The 20,081-nt window shown below is 45.6% G+C and overlaps 2 protein-coding genes across 4 annotated transcripts; one reads left to right on the forward strand and one right to left on the reverse strand.

Annotated features, from left to right (window-relative positions):
• Window positions 1-6,818: 6,818 nt before the first annotated feature.
• On the reverse strand, window positions 6,819-9,469 carry LOC141046434 (uncharacterized). 2 transcript variants are annotated; one of them, XM_073540313.2, is made up of 2 exons: window positions 9,066-9,469; window positions 6,819-8,682 (listed from the first exon to the last, which is right to left on the reverse strand). In XM_073540313.2, the coding sequence occupies exon 1, from the start codon at window positions 9,467-9,469 to the stop codon at window positions 9,125-9,127; it is 345 nt and encodes a 114-aa protein (XP_073396414.1). In that variant the 3' UTR covers window positions 6,819-8,682; window positions 9,066-9,124. The 2 variants fall into 2 exon arrangements, with proteins under 2 accessions (XP_073396414.1, XP_073396415.1); XM_073540314.2 differs by having other exon boundaries at window positions 6,819-8,906.
• On the forward strand, window positions 7,653-17,309 carry LOC112294691 (uncharacterized). Of its 2 annotated transcripts, XM_024545433.3 has the most exons (7): window positions 7,653-8,635; window positions 9,779-10,154; window positions 10,661-10,769; window positions 10,882-10,993; window positions 11,120-12,145; window positions 12,297-15,963; window positions 16,150-17,309. In XM_024545433.3, the coding sequence occupies exons 2-7, from the start codon at window positions 9,977-9,979 to the stop codon at window positions 16,809-16,811; spliced, it is 5,754 nt and encodes a 1,917-aa protein (XP_024401201.1). In that variant the 5' UTR covers window positions 7,653-8,635; window positions 9,779-9,976; the 3' UTR covers window positions 16,812-17,309. The 2 variants fall into 2 exon arrangements, with proteins under 2 accessions (XP_024401201.1, XP_024401204.1); XM_024545436.3 differs by lacking the exon at window positions 7,653-8,635 and having other exon boundaries at window positions 9,977-10,154; window positions 12,297-15,911.
• The last annotated feature ends 2,772 nt before the right edge of the window (window positions 17,310-20,081 follow it).

Below are 20,081 nucleotides of genomic sequence, written 5' to 3' on the forward strand. Positions count from 1 at the left end.
TAGAGGTAGGAACAACTCCTAATGGTGTTCCAAATGTTTTATTTCAAAGAAGTTATGAAGGCCTCAACAATGACTAAATAACAAGGTGGTCTTCTCGCCCTGATATGGGATAGTGTAGATGGTTGAGAGGACCTATTAATCATCTTTGAAGAGAGTAAAGATCAAGGTATGTAGCAAATATAATTCGTTGCATCTTGAACTTTCTCAACATATGAAGATCGCTCCTCATGGAACTTGTCCCTAAAAGGGGAGATAATTTCACGGACATATATATTTACCTCAATAGTTACTTATATGATTAAGTAGAAGTAGGTAAAATAGAATAATTTCATAAAGTTTTCTAAAGTAGCTTCCTAAAAGCTTCATAAATATGGTTTTGACTTTAGATGTGTTTGTAGGTTAGAAACTTGGCCAAAAAGCTAACCATGTATTGGTAGCTTGTGGAACAAGTTATCTCCGTATAATAGCTTGTAGAACAAGCCAACTATATGGTACATAAATAGATAACTTGCCTTGCAAGATAAGATATGTGGCTAGCAAAGTCAACACATGTTGGAGGTCTTATAGGACATCGCCACGTAGCTCTTAGTTAGATAGTATATATGGAGGCAAGAGTGAAGCCTTCTTCAATCTTGTCAACATCTTTCTAGTCTTAATCTTATTTCAAGACTTTCTAGTCTTCTTGTTTTTGGCAATAGCAATTCTAGTTAATATTACATCACCTTTTTGAGTGACTTTCTAGTTCTCTTCTGTGATAGAAGAGTGTATTGAGGATTTTCTTTCTTCAAGATTCATGTCCTTGACAACAGGTACATTTGGAGTTCGTGTTTTCAAATCAAGTGGAACTTTTATATAAATATCTGCATCAAGTAAATCATACAAATATGTAATTATCACATCCATAAGATGTATTTTAAAGGTGGCATGAACTGCCATTCTAATAATATATTAGAATATAATTGAATCTATGATTGATAAATATATGAATTCATAATCAATGCAAATCATTGGATAAATCTTTGAGCAATAAGATGAGTTTTATAGCAGATTATTTGATCTTTAGCATCTCGCTTGCATATTAATACTATCTTATATTCCACAGGGCAAGAAGTAAGAGTATCCACAATTGGACCAAAGACTTTCCTCTTATACAAAGAAAGATACTCCTCTTTGATGGCAATTTTCTATTTTAATTAGTCAGAGCGATGCATCACTTCTTTGATGGTTTAAGGTTCAAGATTGTCTTCCTTACAAGAAAGAGCTTGTATAATCATACATGCAAATGATTCATCTACCATAATAGATGGTCTGTCTCAAATATTGTCTATAGCACAATACATAATAGATAATTCTATATTCAACTTGATTTTATTCCTTCCAATTCTAAGATTATTTTTCATAGGAATTGAAGGTATATTATGCATGGATATATCATCATGAATTGGTGGTCCACAAGATGAGAGGAAATTTCTCGAGAAATAATACTAAAATTAATCAATATTATAGCTTTCTTCTTACATGGTTGCTTATCTGGTCCACAAGTTCTTTTAGTTGTTGTTGTTATAACTTGAGGAATTGTAGTCAGTGGTACTACAATCTGAGTAGGTATATTCTGAGCCTTATTAATAAGAACTCTTGTAATTTTAGGTGCATCATTGAAGCCATTAGGTATTTTATTTATGATTTGTTTTAGATGCAAAATCTTAGCAACTTCAATTTTAGCTAAAGATGTCCTATGATCGGGATTAATTGTAAACATTTCGAATACTTCAAATACAAGTACTTTATCTCTTTCTTGATTGGATACTCTTCCTTGAAGAGATGAGAATACATTCTCTTCAAAATGATAATTTTACAAATATGCACATAATAATGTGTCAGTTGATGGATCAATAATATGAATAATGCTTAGTGAATCAAAACCAACATATATGCCTTCTTGTTGATGAGCTCCAATGGTACGTCGTTGAAGTTCTTGTACTAGAATCCAAGCATTGCAACCAAATACTTGTAAGTGAGATACATTTGGAATACGACCCAAAATAAGCTCATGAAGTGAAATAATTTCAAGAGAAGAAAGGCAGAGGCATATTAATGCTGCAGCATGTAAAACTGCATGACCCCACATAGATGCAAGTAAATTTGCATAAAGAAGGAGTGGCCAAGTAATGAGTTGTATACACTTTATAAATGATTCTGTACGTCCATTTTGAGTATGTTCATATAAAACATAATATGTCAACTCAATTCTTCTTGTAGTATAATAGTCTTCAAAAGACTTGGATGCAAATTCTTTTGTATTATCCATATGTAATGTTTTTTTAGGATAATTAAGAAAATATGCCGAAAAATGAATAAGCATAGATATAAGATTGACAAACACCATGTTTCAAGTTGATAATAATGAAACATGTGATTGCTTACCTAATGCATCAACAAAGACCAAAAAATAACAAAATAGTCTCAATATTGGATTAATAGGGCCACAAATATCACCATACAACCTTTCAAGTATTGGTGGTAATTCTTGTGGAAGTTTCCAAATTGAAGGCCGAGTAATCATCTTGCCTTGTACACATGCATGACATAATTCCATAGAGTCTACATCTATAGGCTTTAAATTGTGCTTAGTTATACATAGAATGATCTTTTTAAATAATGTAGATCGTGGATGTTTTAATCGTCCATGCCAGAGAGAAGCATGACTCTCTATAATTGATGATGCAAAATTAAATATAATTGGAGGCCAAATTGCAATTCAATATAAACTATTTTTTGTAGCAAAAGCTTTTTCAACAACTTTATGATTCTTTGCAAAAATCAAAACTTCTTTTCTATTTAAAATAGTGATCGAGAGGTGATAACCATTGCTAAGCACATCTCAGTAGTTAATCAGATTCGAGGTGCTAAGGATGCAAACATCGCATGTTTATATTTTATGATGGAACCTATAGGTAATTTTACCATTGCTGTTCTTTCTTGGAAACAAAATGTATTTGCTCCAGCCATGGTCATCATATTTTTATTTTTTCAAGTTAAAGATTTTTTAATTAAAATTATCTATCCCATAGGATAGTATGTGTTGTTGCAAAATCAATGAGCACATCATTTGATTCATCATTTAAGGTTTTGTCATTCATATAAGCCTCTAAATCATCAACACCAATTGAATCCATGGACGCATCCATTGTATGAACTTCACGAGCCTCAGCTCATAGTTTTTTATTTTTTTAGAATATTTTAATAAAATATTTTAAAGTATGATACACATGTATTAAATATCCAATCATTCCACATTTATAGAAAGAATGCATCTCTGATTTTTATTTTCTACTATAATTAAAAGTAAAACATTTATTCTTTCCATATAGGTAAAAATGGTCATGACTATGACTGCCCTGATCCTTATGAGCACCTTTTCCATATTTATATAATTTTTTTTAGACTTTGAAATATTAAGTGCATGAGATTTTGGAACTGTGGTTTCAATAGGACGAGCTTTCGCATTACACAAGAGTATCTCATTTTGCTTCTTCGCAAGAACCAGATAGGATATGAAATCAAAATGATTCTCAAATTTCATGTTCGTATATTGTTGTACAAGCACAACAGATACAAGAGGAAATATATAGAGAGTTTTTTCAATCATTTCTTCTTTAGAGATGCTTTGTCCACATAATTGTAATTATGAGATAATACTATATATTTCACTATTGAAAGCATTTAAATTTAGAAAATCCTAGACATATAAATGTGTCCAATTATGTTGTGCACGCGGAAGGAAAATGGTCTTTTGATGATCAAACCTAGATTTAAGATTCTTCCAAAGTTCTGTAGGATCTTCCATTTTCAAATATTGATGTTATAATGTAGATACAAGATGACGACAAAAGAAAAGAAGTGCTTTCCAACAATTAGCAAGAAGAATAGAAGTACTTATTATAAGAGATTCTTCAAACATAATGGCATTTGAGAGTTGTTCTGCAAATAAATTTGCTTTTGCTATTTTTGCCCATAATAGATAATTTTTTCCATCCACAGTCAATGGTGGAAATAGAAGAGCTTGAAAATGTTGGGATGTAGTGATAATAGTTGGAACCATAGTAAAAGTAGTTGAAGATATTGAAATACTTATTATAAATAAATTTGTAAAGAAAATATAAGATCAAGTAGAAAAGTTGAGTAAAATGTATCTTAAAATATAAAATCAAATAAAATGATAAAGTTGAACTTGAAATCAAATATATTAATTAATTAATTATTTTTTTATTTTTTTTTGAACAAGGTTGTGGATTGTGGCAGCAAAACAATAGTAATAGGGTGGTAGCAGTAGTAAGCGGCGATGGCAAGGCGGTAGCAATATATAGCATCAACGTTAGCGACATGGGCGACAATATGCAACGTCAACAGTAGCAACAAGGTCAACGGCAAGTAGCAATAGAGGCAGTTGTTTGACAGTAGGCGCGAGGTGCAGTAGAGAGGCAGGACTGAAGCAAGTACTCTAAGCAAGCAAGGCACACAGTGGAGCAAGTGCTTTAAACAAGTAGCTAAAGTAAGACAATTTGGCAAGCACCTAAGGTGTGAGGAGCCAGCAAGAAGTTCAGCAAGATTATAAGTTATACATCAAAGTAATAAAAATCACTTAAGAAGCAAGAGTAGCAACAGGTTTGAAGAATCGAGACTAGAGCAAAAAAATTGTAATAGTATATAGGAGCAAATTGTGTTGATAATGTGTTGAGAATGTTTAGAAAGACACAAGAGTAGTAGTAAATAATACATACACAAGAGAGTCTCTAAGGAGAGAGAGAACTTCACACAAAATCTATTGATCTAGTTGTGTCTTGAATACAAAAGGAGAAGGAGAGAAGATAAATAGTTTCTCTCCACTACATTCCAAATACTATAGCTATAGAATTTATTGTAGACTATAGTAAATATCATGGAAAGCGCCAACTACATTTAATGCTATCAACAATATCAACTTTGGCAACATAGTTTAGAGACATATACACCAATCTGGCTTACACATGGATTGATTCCAAGGCTATTGCTCAGGAAACCACAGGAGATACATATACACTGATCTGGCATATATTCGAATCGCTTCCAGGGCTACTACCCCGGAAACCAGCGGGGTACACCCCGGTATATCTTGGTCCGTGTAATATTATGTAATCGTATGTTCCTTTAAGCCGAAGCAGCATTTTAAACTCTGTGAAATTAAAAGTTAGATGCTATCCCAATGAAAATACAGTAACAATTAAACTTAATCAAATCATAATTAAACCAGCACGTGCACATTAGTGTCATGAAACCCCGTTGCTCGAACCTAAGACTGCGGGAAGAGAAATCGTGCTCTCCGTTCGACAGAAAGAGAGGGAACGACATCTTTCTCTTCCAGCGAAAAAAGTGAAAAGGTAAAGAAACCGTGCCCTCCCTCCGAAAGAAATAGAGCGAAAAGAAACCGGCAATGGAGGAATACGTGCCCAGCTGGTACCTGGTGATAGATGAACAGAAAGCCCGAATGGCTGCCCACGAACTTTGAAACTGCGACTATGCATCCATGTCTGTCGAAACGAATGGATGATGTGAAAGGTCAGAGTGCGAGCTGAGAAACTGTTCAGCGAAATCGAAAGAAAATGTGCTCTGCCTCCGAAAGAAAGAGAGAGGGGCATGGACCGTGGTAGCTGCGTGAACCAGCCGGTGTTGAAGAAGCTAATCTGATATGAGTCGAGATGCGAGAGCAGGGCTTGTTGCCGAATTCCGCGTGGAGATTCGGCAGAGATGCAAAAGTTCTTTGAGCAATGCATGCTTCGCTCGAGACCTTTGAGTAGAAGGGATCCGAACGAGGTTCAGAGTTTTTGCCTACTGTTTCTCTTGTTGACATGAGTGTACTTCCTGGTGCCGCACATGAGGACGTTCAGTATGAATGACGAAGACAAAGTGCTGAATGTGCAGATCGATCCGAACGCCAGGACCTTAACGCTTGCGAGGGGATCCAACAACCCTCGGCAGTGTCTCCATTTGTCGAGGAGTGGACTGGCCTCGATTTGTTTCCATGTGAATGTCCCTCGCCGTGCATGAAATTACGTCACATTCGAAGGGCCTCATTAATTTACGGATCTTCTCTTTCGTAGAGTTCAGCTTGGGATTTAGATTCTTCGCTGATGAACAATAATACCTTCAGGAGTGAACACAATTACAAAGAGGAAAGGTTCACTGATCGGCTGCAAGTAGAATCCCGTGCAACTCGATTATTGCAATAGGAGACAGAGTTTTAGAGAGCGATATGTTTCAGAAGGCGTAATGTATTTTATTAAGAAGTTCCTAATTACACGTTTTTGTGTAGACACAGCTGGTAGGTTGCAGAATCTGGACACCGTAGGTTCTGGAGGCATTGTGTTGTTTGCCCCTTTCATTACTTGAAGTCTGCTTGATTTCAATGTCGATGCTTGATTTCAACCCTCCTCTGTAGAAATTCAGAAGTTCGAATGGAGATTCCGATCCGATAAATGGTTATCCATCTCCTGACTATACCCGATGCTTAAACGAAAAAGTATTGATTGAACATACAACATATCATAACCATTCTTATTTCACTTTTGGGACTGATGTGCACTAAGTTTAGGATTTAGTACATTCAATTATTAAGTACTATATTTTTAAACACAAATGGATTGGTCTATGGAATTTAAAAGGATACACGATGGTAGTTCATTCCAAGGAGACCTTCATCTACATCCAAATGGAAAATCCTTCAAAGTCTAGAAGAAGAACATGCAGTAGGCAACTCTGCATAAAACATGCGACCAATGACGGAGGAGGAAGAGAAGACTTCTGACTTTGAATGAGAGGGAGAGAGATAGTTCAAAGTCACGAGAACGTTGACTAGCAGATGGTCCATGAAGCTACTTGAAAGGCATGGAATGGGTCCCACAACTCCATCACATTGTCAATCCATCATCCTCACATCAATGACTTTCGTCCACTATAGAGAATCGTGCCAATGATCATGGTATGCAGGACTTTCAACCACCCTAAATTTTCTACAAATCCACCAGCAATCTCAGTGTGGACTTGAACAGAACGCTTTTAAATCTCAAAACCCATGAGATGAAGGTTGCCTATTAACCCGACGCAACTGAAGGGAGGATACAATGAAAGGGGAAGCTAGAGATAAGCTGCAGAAGGAGGTGAGCATAGTGGGAAAGGATGAAAGCTAAGCTAACCTTTGAAGGATCAGAGTGGTTTGGGGAGGAGCATCCAAGGACAGCCCAAGTACAGGCCCCTTAGAAACCAGGAAGACCATGAGGAGGAGCCCTGTCACAATAACACTCTGTTGATAGGGCCTGTTGGCATGCCCTGCACTCCAGGAATGACCTGAGTGTACCAGGGTCCTCACTAGCTTTATTGCAGAGCTAGATGAATGACCTGCTCCCGCAAGAAGTTTGAATCCAAACTTCATCCACTGGCCCATCTGTCTACGAACTCCATTCCATTGCCAAATACTTCATCCACGGAGCTGTCCAACAGGGCGGAGTGGGTTACCGACCACAACATGCGCAGGCAGGGTAAAGCTGGCGGGGGGGGGGGGGGGGGGGGGACAGTGTGTGAGTGACCCGATTTGTCACAGATGCTGAATACGCGAAAATGGCGCATGCTATGGGCATAGACAAGGGCCGACCGAGGAGGCAGAAGTAGAGCGAGAGACAGAGAGAGGGAAAGCGTGAGAGTGCCAGGGCGAGTGGCGCCAACTGAGCTTATCCTATACCTGGGGACTTCTAAATCTACATATCACCAGAGGGGAGAGGTGAGGCCAGGTGAGGTGAAGTCATTCGGTCACGGCGAGACGTTTTCAGATCCCCTGAAGCAACGGCAACACGGAAACAATGGAGGATGAAAGGCGGCCCAGAGGAGAAGGCGTAATGATGAGCTGAAGGACGCGACGTCGTGACAGTCAGACTGAGGCGCAGAGAGGGTATCAGACCCTGCATTAACTCAGCTCCTGGTGCGTCGTCACGAACCCACCAACGTATTTTTACTCCCCCTGCTGCTTCATTACGCGGACTCCGTTGCGGTACCAAAGAGGGCGGCTCATTGGAATCAGGACAGAAGACGAAAGAAGGGCTCTGAAGGGGTGATGCGTGGGTTAATCGTGCTGTTGCAAGTAGACGACGAGGGACGAATCTCCTGTCTCTGAAGCTACCACAGCGGATAGGCGCTGAAGAATGACGAGGATTGCAGGTGCTCTGGGAAGCAAATACTGGGACCCACGGCCATACCACGTTCTTCACATCGGCTCCAAAACACTAGATGCCAGACGTCGTTAGACTGTACCCATCCCCGTCACAGAAACCTCTCACTCCTTTGCGCACATTTCGCTTGCTTAGGTTGCTGTATGTTACCAGCTACCCGATCAGCGTCACGCCCCGTTGGGCACAACTTCGCGCGACCAACCGTTGCTCGCACAGTTCGTCCTCAAGCAGAATTGATTTTCTACCATTACGCTGGGAGATGAGGCGCAATAGCAGGGGCAAGTACACAATGAGGCAGCTGGCATGTTGACTTGATTTGACCGAGGCGCATGTCAAAGAGCGAGCAAGCGAGCGAGCGAGAGCGCTGTGGGAGACTTGCGGTACGTCGCTTCGTCCAGTGAAGGAGAGGCCAGAGGAGCAGCATTACCTTGGTACATGGTGCAACAACGTCTTGTCAGTCTAGGTCGTGTATGGTTCCGAGGGGAGGGGCTCATGTTCATCACAGTTATGCAATATCGACCAGCTTCGTAATTGGATTCCCTATTCATCCCCTCATTGGATGGTGCCTTCCACAGTCTGACCCCTCCGCCTGCTCCTACTATCAGACATCCCGCCTCATCAAGGCTACCAGTCAGTTGCTGCTGCTGCTGCCTAGAGTAGGTTGACGCAGATGGGTTAGCAAAACTAATCTACATGTGAAAGTGCTGGAGAGACACAGAGAGAGAGAGACAGAGACAGAGAGACAGAGACAGAGAGAGGGAAATAGAGAGACACACAGACAGACAGGGATGGTTGCTGCTTGGCGCGAACCTGGGTGGTGCCTGGTATCTAGGCCATTATAACGTTCGACGGGTGTTTCGGTGCTTCCTCTAGTTCCAATAGCCACGGAGCGCACGCTTCGCAACTGCAGCTGGGTAGTTCACCCAGCCAAGCGCGGCCGCGCAGAGAATGGTGTGGTTCTCGCCTTTCGAAATCCAGGCGCTCCCCTTCGCTCCGACGCCGCATGTAGTTGCTGCACACGCAATACGTCCATTGCCGCTGTAACGCCGTAGCATTAGACGCCCAATGTCGCTGTTTGCGGTGGTACCTCGGTTAAGAGGAGAGCGTCTTAAAACATGGCATGAAGTACAGTCAGTGTAGCTATTGCTTGCACGACACGCTGACGCCCCCAGTGCGGTGTCCGCGCCGATAGGAGCGTGGTAAGGGTTGGCCATGGCGGTGATATGAGTGCGGTTGTGAGGTAACGTGTTTGGCCCTTCTGGCAACGGACGCTACAGCAAGCACCTTCTTGTCCCAGCGACGTGGATTGTGGTCAGTGTTCCGGACATCCTCGGTAGGGCGAGGTCACAATCGTGTCCAATGTTTGAATGCGCGTAGGCATCACCATGGGTTGCAGCGAGAGATGCGGGCCGAATGAGAGCGGGACGTGGATGTGGAGTGTTGAATGTGTGGTGAGCTTTGAAGCCTTGGTTTCCGTCATTGAGGTTGCCACATTGTAAGCGTGGTGTCGCCTGGTTTTGCAGGAACACAGGCATGCAGAGATAGAAGAGGTGTGAGTTGTACGGGGAGATGCACGCGACGTCGGGCTTTGGTGCAATGCAATGCGGTTCAGAAGCAGGACGAAAGGTGTGTGGGATCACCCGCTGGAGGCCGGATGTGAATTGATGCCAACAGCGCATCGGACGGAGTTGGAAGTAGCTTAGTATCTGGAGAGGATTGCCATGGATAGACCCGGGTGGGTAGCGGCCCAGCAGCACCACCGGCGGGGGCACAGTATGGGCGGCGGGGTGAGAGAGAAAGACGAAGATCTAGCATTGTTCAAGAACATGGGAAAGCGGGCGGACCAGACACCCTTTCTGTACCCCGGCAGTGGCGACCAGTTCATCGATGCTAACCTATGTAAGTGTAGTTCTTGCACATTGTGCATCCAACCCTGTGGGCGCGTGGGTTCTTCCCGAGCTGGGAGCATTTTGCACTCCTGGAGTCCATTTGGACATCCAGAGAATTGCAAAAGCGGACCTTTACCTGTTGTAGTTATGTTTGTTAGGACGATTCTCAATTTCTATCATCACTTTGAAAGTGACCCCGCGTATCATGACTAGGCAGCGATCACGTTGCCTGTCCCTGTTTTCCATTTTTTGCTGCACCAGCCGCTGCAGCGATGGTCCGGCAGGTTGAGAAGTTTGTTCCCTTACAATCGTGTCAGACCCTCTCCCCTATCCTTGTCTCCTTCAGTGTCTTGTGCTGCACCAAGAAAAAACGGAAGTTCCTGTAGGAGCAGCAATTCTGAGGCGAATGTTTACCTACGCGTTCTTCGAATATGAATACACAGCAGTGAAGTTCCCACATGACGCAGTTACTGGGTTGGAAATTACAGCCACTCTAACTTGGGTTGTGCAATGCAGCTACCAAATTCGGAGGGTTCTCACACCCACACTCGGCCCCGCCGGTGCAGAGGAAAGGCATCGGAGCAGAGTTGCTGAACTCGGATGTCGACAAGACTGACTATGACTGGTGAGAATGCTTGTCCACACCTTCCGACCCATGGTTTGGAGCTGGTGGGAGAATCCCTGCCTTGAGTGGTTGTAGAGGAAGATGGGCTAATTCAGAATGTTGGTATTTGCAGGTTGATGACCCCGCCAGGGACGCCTCTGTTCCCCTCGCTGGATGCAGACTCGCCGGCGCTGCAACAAGGCATGATCGTGAGTCGATCCCTGGCTGCCATCAAAACGTCGCGGGTGAGGCGTGTCTCATTGACCTGATTCCTTCCAAAGTAGAAACAAATGTCGAGCCTGCGTGATAGTGTGCAGCGACGGTCGCGGGTGTGCTCGTCGTTGACAACTTGGTTTGGCGGTGAATTGCAGGTGAGCGCTGGCGGGCGTGGCGATGTGGGCGGCGCAAAAGGGAGTAGAGGCAATCCGAGCCCTGGTCGCAGATCCAGCACTCCTCAGAGCGGGCAAAGCAGCGCAAGCGCAGTGGCAAGATCTCAGAACCAGGCCATGAGCAGAAGTGGCAGCAGCAATCGGCCCGCCACGCCCACAAGATCTTCCACGCCTACCTCGATCAGGGCGTCTCCGAGCAATCGTCCATCGACACCCACACGACAGAACAGCGTGGGTGCGCGGCCCGTGACGCCGTTGGGAGCGAGGCCTGCAACCCCGACCAGGAAGCCTGGCACCCCGAGCTCATCCGCAAGGCCGTCTTCCACGCCCACCCTCCGACGGTCGAGCTCGAGTCCGACGGGGAGCCAAACCCACGGGGGAGTCTCGGCTCGGGGCAATCCTTCCCCGACGAGGAGCACTGCCAGCACTGGAACCAGCGCGCTGCGGGGAGTATCTCCTGTGAGATCCACGAGCAGCCGCGGCGTGTCACCCGTGAGAGGAGTGTCTCCAGCGCCATCGGCTCGGGGGCGGTCGCCGTCGCCCAGCTTGAGGGCTCCGTATCCGGTGGACGCGTCGGACGACATTCCTCCCAATCTTCGGACCACTTCGGAACGCCCCAGCCCTGCGCGAAGTCGTGGAGCCGCGTATGGCGCGAGCCCGGGCGAAGCGCCCGGCAGAAGTGCCAGCCCAGCCCCACCGCAGCGACGAACTGCGTCCCCTGCCAGATCCATTCGAAGCTCGACGTCGGTGAGCCAGACCGTGGACAGGTTGAGCCGAGCCGCGTCGTCGGACAGTGAGAGCAGCTTTGACACGTGCTCTCAGTCGGGTATATCCAGTCATGGGATTCTGACGCCAGACAAAGCCGGGTCCGGGAGGCGGATGTCGTATGGGCGAGGGATTGACGAGCATGGGCGGTCGAGCAGCTTGCAGAAGGCCAGGCGAGGCAGCTCGACGTCGCCGCAGTTCGGGCCTTCGTCATCCAAAAAGTCTCTGGAATCAGCCGCGCGGGTAACGTCTTGGCCTTTCTTGCTGACGTTGGCGTGAAACCATTTCAGGGTGGGTGCTGGCTCCCGTGAAAAGAGAGTGAGAGGTTGCAGTGGCGCTGTTACCCAACAAGGTGGTCTTGCGTTTTGTTCGTTACTAATGCTGTGGTGAACAGGAATACCATCGAGGCCAAGTTGCGGCGTTTCGGCCTCTGATGACCAACAGCTCCATTTCCACATTCTACACCAGCAGGGCAAGCGGGCTGCTTCGGAGGCCACTGACGCCGAGCAGCACGGCAAGCTCCTCCGAGCACGGTGCCACGGTGGCGCATGACAGTGAGGTGGACGACGAGGATGCCGGCAGCCAGTGGAAGGGGTCGATTGGACGGGGATGTGAAGCTCAGTCCCCTCTGCAGCTGTTCGACAAATCTCTGGGCAGCGCGCACGAGAGTGGCACCCTGGATGGGAGCAGCATCGCGGACAACGAGGAAATGAGCAGCTTCTTCAAGAACTCGGAGCTTGCTCTGGAGGTGGAACCGAAGCTGGAGGAACGGGTGGGCAATGCGGAGATCAATTGGTTGTCCAGAGATGAAGCAGAGGATGCGGAGTATCTGTGCTCGGGGGACGTGAAAGACGGCGAGTCTCATCCTGCTTTTGACTCGAGGAATGAGGGCAGCCGGGTTCCGGCGGGGCTGAGCAAGGCGGTAGAGGACGCAGGCAACAGTGGTAATGGAGTCGGGGCGGGTTCTGGTAGCAAGCCAGGCAGTTCATCAGGACTGGAGAAGATCAGGGATAAGTTGAGGCATCTGAAAAGCAGCACTGAGGCCGAGACTGAGGGTGAAGGCGTGGAGCTCGCAGCCACGAGGGCGCATGCTGTGAAATGTGTGCTCGGCAGTTCCACTGATGCGCTCAGTGGTCCGAGAGTCGCAAGTCCGACGGAGGGGTTGGTTCAGCTCAGTGGCGGGGAGGTTGAGGAGGTATGTGTTGTTTGCGGTCTCGGGAAGACTCCGGCAGGTCGTGTTGGAACGTCTGAGAGGTGCGGGTGTCGGTGCGACTCGCTCGCAGGCGGGTCACTGCAATCGCAGGAAGGGGTGTGTTCAAGGCCGTTTAGTGGGGAGGGAGGAAGCGCTAAGGAGGAGAAAACGAGAGGCCCGTCCAGGGCGGTCGACATGGTTTACGGCAAAGAGCGAGACGTGTGGTACATATACCGGCAGTCGTCCGAGAATGGAGTTCCATCAGCAGGGGCGTCGGAAGCAAAGATGGAAGTGGAAGCTCCCGAAGTGCGTGGGATGGAGGCGGATTGGAGGGTCAAACCGTCAGTGAGTGGGGATCAAAGCAGCAGGGGTAGAGACTTCAGCCCCAGTGCGGTGAGTGCACAAGAGAGTTCCCAGGTTGTGAGAGAGGAAATTGTTCCAGCTGTGGTTCCTGTGAGTGGTGATGTTGGGCGTGTGGAGGTAGACAACAGCATTGTGCAGAGCGAGCATGGCACATCGGGTCAGTTTTCGGGTGAGTGTCGCCCCTCGGGTGCGGGTGAGCCGAGGAGCGTGCCTGATGCAGGTGCTGGAGCAGGTGGAGAGGGTGAGGATGTGACGAGAATGGGATATTATCGTCCACAAGCATCAAGAGACGATGCGGGTCCAGGGAGCGAAGGCAAGGCGCGGGGCGGAATGAGTACTGAGATTGCACACGGGGTGAAGGCGTGTGAGCGGGTCATGCAGAGTAACGGCGAAGCAGAGAATGGGAAGCAGAATGGCGTGCACCAGGGCGTGAATGAAAAGTCACGGGATTCCGTTTCTGTCGGCGAGGCATGCAAGCCTGTGGACATGAACCACGGAGTTGTGGAGGTGCCTCGCACGCTAGCACCACAATCCAGCTCGGTGCCGCACCCTGGCAGTGTGGTGAACACCGAATCGTGCGTTTCCGAGTCACCGACAACGCTCCTGATAACCGTGCACACGAGGTCCACAGCAGAAGGTGGTCGCACGGATGTTGGAGCCAGTAGGGATCTGTCCTTGAGCAACAGCCACAGCGGAGCGGCGGCGGCGGCGGCGGATGTTGTGTGGCATGCTGAGTGTGCAGACCCGTATACTCCAGGTAAAGGGAGAACGCGGGTGGCGGTGGATGTAGTGGATATCGTACGTGAGCCAGCTTCGATGAGCACAGAGTCATGCGCTGGGGTGAATAGCAGCGAGGATGCTTCCACTGTAGTCGCGCCCAGCAGCAACAAAGCACGGCGTGAAGACGAAGTGCAATGCAGGGACCAAACAGCGGCACGAGGTGCAGCCTCGGATGAGAGTATGGATGAGCGTGATTGTGCAAGCCATGGGGACGACGATGCTACATTCATCGACATCCCAGTGGCCCCTCGTGAAGAGGTGACTGCGGAGTTGGGGGTTCCTGAAGCGATCTACAAACAAGCGACGCACAGGGGATTGTTGAGCGAGTCACTCCAAGCTGAACCGGTTTCGATCGCAGGGGAGAACCCAAATCTGTTGCGTGTCGAGGAGGTGGGGCGCGTGGACTCGGAGAATCTCATGGTGGAGAAGTACAGGACCAGTGCTGATCATGACGTGTGGAACTCACTGAAGTTCCCTCAGTCGGTGCACCAGTCAGATCGAGAAGCACGCAAGGAGAGGGAGCCGACAGGGGTGAGACGTGATGGACCGGGTGTGCGGAGGTTCGGAAGCGGCGTCCATGCGGGGTGTTTGAGCAAGAGCAGCTCGTCGAAGTCTTCCTTCAGAACCCCGACCTCCGGGAGCAGCATCGACTTGTCACGAAGCACCGACACGACTTCGTCGTGCCCCAGCAATGCATCTTGGGAAGATCCGCAGTACGTGGGGTCCAAATTCTGGGACTCTCGACCAGCTCCAGACGTGGGTCGAGTTTCCGACGCCAGCGAACGTGCAGGTGCAGGTTTGAGAAGTGATTCGACGGCGGAGCAGATGGGTTTGAGCGCGAGAGGTGCAGGATATGAGGCGAGAGTGGGAGAGGTGGCATCTCAGAATGGCGAGGTGCAGCATTGCAAGCGTGAGGGTCCCATTCACGACGCGGATGCGAGGTGTGGGGTTCCCTTCGATGAGGAGGCTTCGGAAGAGCACTTCGACTACATCTTCGAGTACCTGGGGTCGAAGCGGGACCCGAGTCCGAAGTCAGCGGAGGTTTCCGTGGTGTCGAGAGTGGTACCGTCCAGCGCGGCGGAAGAGAGTTCAGGTGAGGGCGGCACGGTGAGGAGCAGCCTTCCAAGCGGGATGAGCGGTGAACGGACGTCGGAGGCGAATGGCGGCGCCATGGTGAGGGGCAAGCACTTGGAGGCGTGGACGGCTTCGAAGAGGGAAAGCGTTGAGGGAAGTGGTGAGAAGTGTATGGTTCCCGGTGTGAGCAGCAGCATTGAGACGAAAGTGGTGACGACACAGGCAGCGTCGAAAGAGGAGATCGTGGAGAGCACCGTGTCGCCAGGGTCGAGCACGCGGAAGCACTTGTCGTCGTTCAAATTCAGCCACAGGAAGTCTGGGGATGCGGAGTTGAAGCGATCGGCCACGTCGAAGCAGGCGAGCGGGAGTGGCAACTCGCAGCAGCAGCTGGATGCGGGCGCCCCGAACGGGAGGAGCAACGGCAAGGCGAATGGGAAAGCAGCAGCCACACCGCCTCACCCGCAGAAGGGGAAGTCGACGAGAGCAGGTACCCCTGGGCGGGCGTCGGGTGCGGATGCGAAAGCCCGGGGCCCGGCGCAGGGTGCAAACGGAGAAGTGGCGGAGGAGCTAAGCATCCAGAGTCGATTTTCCAATATCACAGTGCGTTCTGGCTCCGATCCCGAAAACTTTGATTGGGGCCGTAGTTCTCTAGGTATCTTCTCCATTCGTAACGTAGATGACCCAATTTGCCGACGCCTGAAAATCTGGCACATGAATCTGCTTTGGATGACGAAGTGAGACTCATCCTTGTTCAATGGTGGCACGAGGTATGGGGCGGGGTTTGGATTTCTGATGGGGGGATGGGGGCTTGACGGTGCTTTGGACTTGGATGATGCAGAAGAGACTAGCAGCAGGCGTGGCAGCAGCTCGGGCACAAACACAGCGCCGGTGGCCGTTTTGAGGAGCACGGGTGCGAGTGTCCGGGGCGGAGAAGACCCGGGACACGGGGATGCAGAGCCTTCGCGTGTCAGAGAAGGAGAGGGAGGAGGAGAAGGCGAAGGCGAAGACGAGCAGCAGCCACGGCCGAACCAATTTTGTCCTTCACGGAGGAGCGGCGAGACGAACTCAGAGGCGAGCCCCAGTTTTGAAGGCCCTGCCCTCTGCACATCGGCGCAGGTCGGATCGATGCGTTGTGCAGCGGAGAGCAGGGATCCTGCGGACGCGAATGCCCTGGAACCGGGCGGGTGGACCAACGGCGATCATCTGGACGAGAGATTCTGTCCGGAGAGTGGGGTGGCACATCCCATGCGTCCCATGCGTGGGAGCCTGAACCACGCCCCCAAGCAAAACCTTGACAAACTCAGCGAGAAGCTGGAACAATTAGAAACGTTCGGTGCGCGAGTGGTGTTGCGGAATCCCCAACAGCAGCTCATGCACAGTCCTAGAACAGATAGGAAGCCACCAGCAGGCAGTGGCACACAGGACTGTGGTCGGTCGACGCAATCAGCTCGGGCCGAGAAGTCGTCAAAACAGAGCAAGTGTCGGTGCACGATCATGTGATTCGCTGGCTGTAGTGTGAGAAGTAGTGGATTGTGGTTGCATCTGTTCCGATCGGTGGTGACGGGCTGTGAGGAGCAGGATGTCGTGCGCTGGTTGGACGATGGGAGTGTATCGCTGAATTGAGGCGAAATCCGATGTGGGGAGCAGGGCAGGTGCAGCGACCTGCTCCATGGGCATGTCACCTTGAACTGACGTGATGGGTCCGTGGCGGCGCGGATTTATTTGTGCGACCGTAGTTGAGCTGGGAAGGGTCAATAGCATGCGCATAGATGGAGCACAGGAACAGTTCACAGCAATGGCATGCGGGCTTGAGACAAGAATGGCAGCCAACGATTACTGTAGTGTACCGAGGTTAAACTTGAAAAATATTCATCTCTTGTAGATCTGTGGACATAAAGATCACTTCATCATTGCTTGGCTGAGTATTTTTTTAAAGATGAAGTGGTATTGTAGTTCTTTTTGTTTGATATATAAGTATAAGACTATATTTTTTATGAATTTCATAGCTCTTTATTTATCTTGATAGAATAAATTTTGGTCGATTTATGGAATGTTGTCAAAAATATGAATCTCCAAGACAAAAAACCTCAATACACTCTTGTGTCATTCACAAAGTCTAAAAAATCATTCAAAAAACATTCACTATAGTATTAAACTAGAATGGTTATTGCCAAAAACAAGAAGACTAGAAAGACTTGAAAGAAGACTAAGGATTAGAACTGTATTGATTAGAGTGAAGAAGGTTTCACTTTGGCTTCCATATATACTCTTAATTAAGAGCTATAGAGCAATGTCCTATAAGACCTCCAAAACATGTTTAAAAGCTACTCTAAAAAATATTATGAAATAAATCTATTTTTATCTATTTATATTTAATCATATAAGTAATGAAATAGGACCAATCTATCTCAAGTGTCCAAAATCCTAATAATTCATAGCAACATAAAACTTTATCACAAAGTAAGATTCAAAATAGACTAGAATAAAACTAAACAAAATTTAAATAGAGTGGAACATGAAAGACAAAACTAAGCAATTGGAATTAGAATAGAATAGAAGAAAATAGAAAGAAATAAAACCAAATTTTATTAAGAAGGATCTAAAGTCATACTTGACTAGATACCCCAAAAGGCCTAAGTTAGTCCTATTTATACTTTGTTCTACTATCCTATATTTCCTAAAATGTTCTTAAATAATGGACCCCACTTAAATAACCGATCTAAATTTTATCTAGAAGGTTTCAAAATAGGCTCCACCTAGATAACTATCTTAAGCCATTTCTAGAATATGTGGCAGAAGCTCGAGGCAGTATGCAACATCAAAAATTACTATAGAAATGTAGAAAGATCCAAGCCATTGAGATGTCACTTTATATATTTCGGTTGATGTAGCAAGTGGCAAGTTGGCGTTGAAAAGTAACACCTAATCACCCTCCCGGAAGGTCTTGTGTTGCTAGTGGTTATCTTTATATTATTTTTGTCGATTTTGTGCCATAAAGAGTCGGTGTCATGGTTCTTGTAAGGCCGTTGTAAGTCGTTGTATAAATTCCTCCATTGTCAAGTTGGTGTCAATGGAATGATGGAGAGTTGCTAGTATAATTGGATGCTAACTAGTGTTTAAAGAAATGGTGAATGATTGGTACTTACTTGAATATTATCATTGTAAGCAAACTCTAAGGGCGTCAAATATTTATGCCAATCATTATGATGAACTACTACAAATATCCGTAGCCTATCTTCCAAAGTCTGATTTGTATATTCTATTTGTCTATCTTTTTGGAGTAGAAAGCTATAGACATACCAAGTCGTGTACTTAGTAGCTTAAACAAGGCTTGCCAAAAACTCCTCGTGAAGTATGGATCTTGATGTGAAACAATGACATGAGGTAATTCATGGAGATAAAAGATAGGATCAAAGAAGAGTCGTATAAACCTTGAGGCATCAATATTTAAGCGCACTACTACCAAGTATAATTGCTTCAAGATTCAATCCACAAAGATGGCAATTGTAGTGTCATATTATATGAAGTCTTGTTCGAGAGTGCATTGGACATCTGATTGTAGAAGGTAGAATGGAAATTACAACAACAAAATTTTAATTCTAATAGAATATTAAATAAATTCTAATTAAATTTTAATAATACTAAACAAGTTTTAATTAAATTCAAAAGAAATCTCAAAGAAATTACAAAAGAAACAATAAGAAATCTTAAACAAGTTGAATTTTTTTTTATAATAAACCTTAAAAGAAACCTTAAGAATAATCTTTAATTCAATTTTTTAATGAAGCTAAAACTTATAACATACAATTAAAAGAATTATTTTCATAAGTCATCAAAGATTGAATTATATATCTACTACTAAACTTACAAAATTCTCCAAAACATAATATATTTTTTTTTTTCACAAATTCTAAAATCATCGAAAGCAATTGTGACTTTGCAAAGCTCTTGTAAAGTCATTATATACTCAATTCCTTCAAAATCAACATTTGAAGAAATCCTATCAAGTTTGCTTTCAAATCCTACTCTCCAATCTGTAAAAAAAACCTCCAAGTTGCCATAGGTGCTCGATTTTGTGCCTAAGGATTTGATTTCGACTAAGGTTGATAACTAATCCTCTTTAGGTATCAAATTTTTCCCTTTTGAGTTAATTTTTGTTCCAATCAACTCCTAATTTTTTTCTACATATGTTCATATTCTTTATTTTTTTAATCTACCTTGTTTTGCCTTATTTATGGCTTTACAAAATAAGTAGAAGCCTACTTTATAAAAAGACAACATTTAAACCTTTAATTCTACTTTCTTTTGGACTATTATATATTTTCTAAGATAATTTGCTATAATATTTGAAATAAGATCTTCTATAATATAATAGATTCTTCATCCTTTTCACCTATTAGTCGTACTATATTATGACAATAGTGTTGTGATATAATATAACTATATAGTGAAACTATAATCAAAATTGAATTTCTAATTAATATCTAATTATTTAAGTTCAATAACAATTCAAAATATCTAAACATGGCTTTTATAAAAGCCTCTTAGTTTATTTTCTTATCTTAATAGTTGGTAAGTTAAAGGTTGGTTAGTACTTTTACCTTCTAGGCTATAGAGACTCTTTTATTACTTTAGAAAGACTATAAATTGATAAAATCAGATTAGAAGAAGTAAATAATTAGTATGGTTGATACTAGAGTTAAGTTGAGGATAGGGTTGGACTAAAAAACCCTTAGGATAAGTTAGATTGATACTTGAGGGTCGACCGTT

This window comes from Physcomitrium patens, chromosome 17 (assembly GCF_059467195.1).
Source record: "Physcomitrium patens ecotype Gransden chromosome 17, ASM5946719v1, whole genome shotgun sequence".
Classification (NCBI taxonomy): domain Eukaryota; kingdom Viridiplantae; phylum Streptophyta; class Bryopsida; order Funariales; family Funariaceae; genus Physcomitrium; species Physcomitrium patens.